At 43.8% G+C, this 5522-nt stretch overlaps 1 protein-coding gene across 1 annotated transcript; it reads left to right on the forward strand.

Moving 5' to 3' along the window:
- Positions 450 to 2618, forward strand: LOC107615355. Its single transcript, XM_016317424.1, has one exon. It carries the CDS (start codon positions 450 to 452, stop codon positions 2616 to 2618), a length of 2169 nt encoding a protein of 722 aa, XP_016172910.1.

The following is a 5522-nucleotide window of genomic DNA, read 5'->3' on the forward strand; positions in this document are numbered from 1 at the left end:
ATTTTGTCGTTATTGCTCGGCCCTTATGAGCTATAACTCGGTGGCGTTAATATTACCATAACCGACGTCCCAAACGGAAAGATAAAATCGGTTACGAAACCGATTTTATTACCTACAATGTAACGGACGAACATATTTCTATAAAAGGAAGGTAAAATGTCTTTTCTAGACAGATCTTTTAGCTGAACTTAACACCATAACTGACTTAAGCATTGGAGTGTCTTTGCAGGTACACTCCACTCCCTTTTGTATTGCTCGTACCTTCACATCTACAACGAACATAAAGAACTCGGACTTTGAGGAGCGGACGCCTGACCTTGTAGCACATAGCTCGGCTAGTCTCGAGGAGTTGAAGCCGACCTATTTCCCAGGCAAGATCAATTGGCGCCCACCGTGGGGCCGAGGAAATCATATTTTTTCTTTTGGTCCCATCACCTCCATCTGCATCCATGGCTGACGTACCGCCTCCGTCACTGTCCGAACTCATGCGAATGGTAGCTGAGCTACAACAAGCTAATCAACGGATGGCTGACGAGAACCAAATAATGTCTGCTCAAATTGCTGAGCTAAATCATGCTCGGATCGAACACAATGATGCTCACCGCCAACAGGCGGAAGACGAGGAACATCAATCCCAACCGACTCATGTTTCGGAAACCGCTCAACATGAAGAGCAGCAGCCCGAAGACGAGAAAGAAGAATCCGAGGACCTTGTAGGCCCCTTTACAGAAGAAGTAATGAACTTCGAACTGCCGAAGAGGTTCACTCTGCCGTTGACCCTCACGCCTTATGATGGACTCGGAGATCCGAGGAAGTTCATAAAGAAATTCCGATCAATAATGATCGTTAATGGTGCATCAGATACAGTCTTATGTCGTTGTTTTCCGAATTATTTAGACGGTCATGCACTTGATTGGTTGTGTGCTTTGCCTGCAGGTTCTATTTCATGCTTTCATCAACTGGCGAAGTTATTTGAAGAACATTTCGCCGGATCTGCAATATACTTGCACGACTCCGATTACCTGAACACCATCAAGCAAGGACCAAACGAAAGCCTAAAGGACTATATGACTCGCTTTACCAAAGTCGCAATCAGCATACCAGATCTCCACCCCGAGGTCCATCTGCATGCAATTAAAAGCGGCCTCCGACCCGGGAAATTCCAGGAGACGATCGCAGTGGCAAAACCAAAGACTCTAGCAGAATTTCGAGAGAAAGCAAAAGGACAAATTGACATCGAGGAACTCAGACAAGCTCGGAAATCTGACAAGTCACACTTCCGCGAAGAAGATAAGAACTCAACCACTAAGAAAAGTTTTAAACTAACACCTCGATTTGATTCTTATACGCAGTTTAACACTAAAAGAGAAGACATAATCAAGGAGATCCTGAACTCCAAATTAATCAAGCCACCAAGAAAGGCCGGCACATACCAGGATGCAAAGCATGTAGACAGATCAAAGTACTGCGCTTTCCACCAAAAACACAGCCACAATACCGATGATTGTGTGGTCGCCAAAGATCTCTTAGAACGACTAGCAAGACAAGGCCACCTAGACAAATACATTGGGGGTCACATCCAAAAACGCGGCCCCAGTTCCACAATAAACGACCTCTCTGAACAACACCGAGGAAAAGAAAAGGCATCCTCAAACCAATATGAAAGACCACGAGGTATAATCAATTATATTTCAGGAGGATACGCAAGTGGGGGATACTCAAACTCGGCAAGGAAAAGGTCATTCAGAGAAATATGCTCAGTAGAAGGACCAAAGGAAGATGTAGCAATCAATAACCCACAACCAGAGGTCACCTTCACACAGGCCGACTTTAACTCCAACATACAAAATTTGGACGACCCTGTGGTAATCACCCTCCAGCTAGGGGATCTATTAGTGAAAAAAGTACTCTTGGATCCCGGGAGCAGTGCCGATGTTCTGTTTTACTCAACATTTCAAAAGATGAAGCTCAGCGACAACATGCTACAGTCCACAGGAGGAGACTTAGTCGGATTCTCGGGAGAACGCGTTCCAATACTCGGTTCAGTGTGGTTACAAACCACACTGGGTGAGCATCCTCTTTCAAAAACTAATGATATTCAATATCTAGTAGTTGACTGTTTCAGTCCATATAACCTTATCCTTGGCCGACCTTTTTTAAATAAGTTCGGCGCCATTGTCTCTACCGTCCATCTCTGTGTAAAGTTTCCATTGCAGGATGATCAGGTTGCAACAATCCATGGAGATCATAAAGAGGCCCGACAGTGTTATAACACCAGCATGAAGTTCCAAAACCGCTCAACACAACAAGTCAACAATGTCGAACTCAAGCAAAACGAAGACACACTAGCTGACCTCGACCCAAGAGCCGATTTTCTCGAGCGACCAAAACCATCCGATGACCTGCAAAAAGTGTATTTTAATAATGACCCTAAAAAATTTACATATGTAGGTACATCAATCAACCCAACTGAGTTACAGGCCATAAAAACGTTTCTACAAGAAAACGCCGAGCTTTTTGCCTGGAAACCTGCAGACATGCCCGGCATTGATCCACAAATTATCACTCATAAACTAGCAATAAACTCGGCAATCCGACCAGTACAGCAGAAGAAATGAAAACTCGGCGAAGAAAAGAGGAGAGCATCCCTAGAAGAAACACAAAAACTCCTCAACGCTGAATTTATCAAAGAGATCAGATTCACTACATGGCTAGCCAATGTGGTAATGGTAAGGAAACAAAACGGTAAGTGGTGCATGTGCGTCGATTTCACCGATTTAAACAAGGCATGCCCAAAGGATTCTTACCCCCTACCATCCATAGACTCTTTAGTAGACAATGCATCAGGTTACGCTACTTTAAGTTTTATGGATGCGTATTCAGGGTATAATCAAATACTCATGCACCCCTCCGATAAAGATAAAACAGCTTTTATCACTGATTTCGGTAACTATTGTTATAAAGTTATGCCATTTGGATTAAAGAACGCAGGTGCAACTTATCAACGCCTTATGGATAAAGTGTTCGCCAAACAAATCGGCAAAAACATGGAAGTTTATGTCGATGATATGGTCGCCAAAACAAAAACCGGACATAATCACATCAACGACCTTACAGAAATATTCGGCCAAATCCGCCAGTACAACATGCGCCTCAACCCCGAGAAATGTGCCTTCGCCGTTCAAGGGGGTAAGTTTTTAGGTTTTTTACTAACGTGCAGGGGAATAGAGGCAAACCCAGACAAATGCCGAGCAGTGCTGGACATGGCCAGCCCCAAAACAGTAAAAGAAGTTCAGCGTCTCACAGGACGCCTTGCCGCACTTTCCAGATTTGTTCCCTGTTTAGCTTCAACTTCTATTCCCTTTTTCCAAACAATTAAAAAGAAAAACAGATTTGAATGGAACGACGATTGTGAGAAAGCATTTTCCAAATTAAAAACAACTTTCTCACAACCGCCAATTTTACAAAAACCCCTACAAGGGGAGGACTTATTTCTATATCTGTCAGTCACTGATTGGGCGATAAGCTCGGCCCTTGTATCAGAAAGAAACAAAGCGCAACATCCGAATACTTCGTCAGCAAAACCCTCCAACATGCCGAGCTCAATTACCCAAGGATTGAGAAGCTCGCACTGGCACTAATATTCTCGGCACGACGTCTCCGACCTTACTTCCAGAGCCACGTTATCTACGTCAGAACAGATCACCCACTAAGACAAGTGTTACACAAACCAGAAATCGCAGGACGACTCATAAAGTGGGCAGTCGAACTGTCTGAGTTCGATATCAGATACCAATCCAGAGGACCGATCAAGTCACAATTTTTAGCGGATTTCATCGCCGAGTTTACTACACCATCCGAAGAAGATCATGCAAAACAATGGATCTTATATGTCGACGGATCTTCCAATAATGGGGGCTGTGGAGCAGGAATACGTCTGGAAGCCGGGGACGGATTCATACTTGAACACTCAATACACTTCGCTTTCAAAGCCAGCAATAACCAATCCGAGTATGAAGCACTGCTCGCTGGACTCCGACTCTGTTTAGATCTCCAAATCTCGACGATCAAGGTATATTGTGATTCTTTGTTAGTAGTACAGCAGGTAAACGACCTTTTCCAGGTAAAAGATCCTCTACTCTCTAAATACCTGCTATTAGTCAAAAAATTATTAAAAAAATTTGTCAAATTTGAAATAGAACATATACCACGCGAACAAAATCAAAGGGCAGATATCTTATCAAAGCTCGGCAGCACACAATCCGAGTTATCCACACTGCAACAATTCACAATAACATCACCCACTGTTACTCTGACAAATGTGTTAAGTGTTACACAGGTAAAAGATTGGAGGGACGACTTTATATACTATTTACAAACAGGTAATATACCAGAAGGGGTCGAGAACGATAAAAAGTTCCGACGGCAAGCATCTTCCTTCACAATACTCAACAGAACATTATATCGACGTGGATATACTCGCCCCCTACTAAAATGCCTCAACAAGCCAGAAGCTGACATAGCATTAGCAGAAGCACATGAAGGAATCTGTGGCACACATACAGGAGCTCGGAGCCTAGCATCAAAAATCCTCCGAGCTGGATTCTTCTGGCCGTCGTTGAAACAGGACAGCCAACAAAAAATCAGGACATGCCAGAATTGCCAAAAACACGCACCACTGATACACATACCTGCCGAGCAAATGCATCATTCAGAAATCAGCTGGCCATTTAACCAATGGGGTTTGGATATACTCGGGCCGTTTCCTACGGCACCGGGCCAGGTAAAATTTATTGAGCAGTAACCTCAATCAAACGAGTTTGTATGTTCACCAGATCACTTTCCTTTTTCTTCAAATCTTCCACATCTCTAGAGTAACTTTCTTTAGTCTCCTTCAACAACTTCTCGGTCTCAGTCAAACGAGCTTGAAGCTCAGCAGCAACACTCTTACTCTTCACCAACTCCTCCTTCAAAACAGAAACCTCTCCTTTCTCTGCAGCAACCCTCTTATTTTTCAACTCTTGGCTACGCCCAAGACTTGCAAGACGAAGACCAACAACCTAAAGAAAGAAATAATACCAAAACTAATAAGAATCCAGAGGAAGAGCAAAGAAAAAACAAGTAAAATCATTACCTGCATATACTGCCCAATAGCCATGTCCCCGACTTCCTTTGCAAGAGTAACGTCAGCCGACGACTGACAATACTCGTCCACCACAGCCATATAGGGATACTCCTTTCCCCACACCGAAAATGCCTCACTTTGTTCCGAAATTTCATGAAGCCTTTTTTGATTGCCCATAAAAGCCTGTATCTCTTCAAGAGGAACCCCTATCTCCTTATCGTCAGAATCATCCGACAAATCAACAAGGTCGGATTTCTTTCTCTTCTTCGCAATCACCTTCCTCTGACCTTGACGAGGCTGCGTAACCTCGCCGACACCAGCAACTTTCTCAGCATTAGACGACGATACCTCCTTCTCCAGATTCTTATTCTTGAAACGCGTCCTCAAAGACGCAGCT

The sequence above is a fragment of the Arachis ipaensis genome, chromosome B09 (genome assembly GCF_000816755.2).
Source record: "Arachis ipaensis cultivar K30076 chromosome B09, Araip1.1, whole genome shotgun sequence".
NCBI lineage: Eukaryota > Viridiplantae > Streptophyta > Magnoliopsida > Fabales > Fabaceae > Arachis > Arachis ipaensis.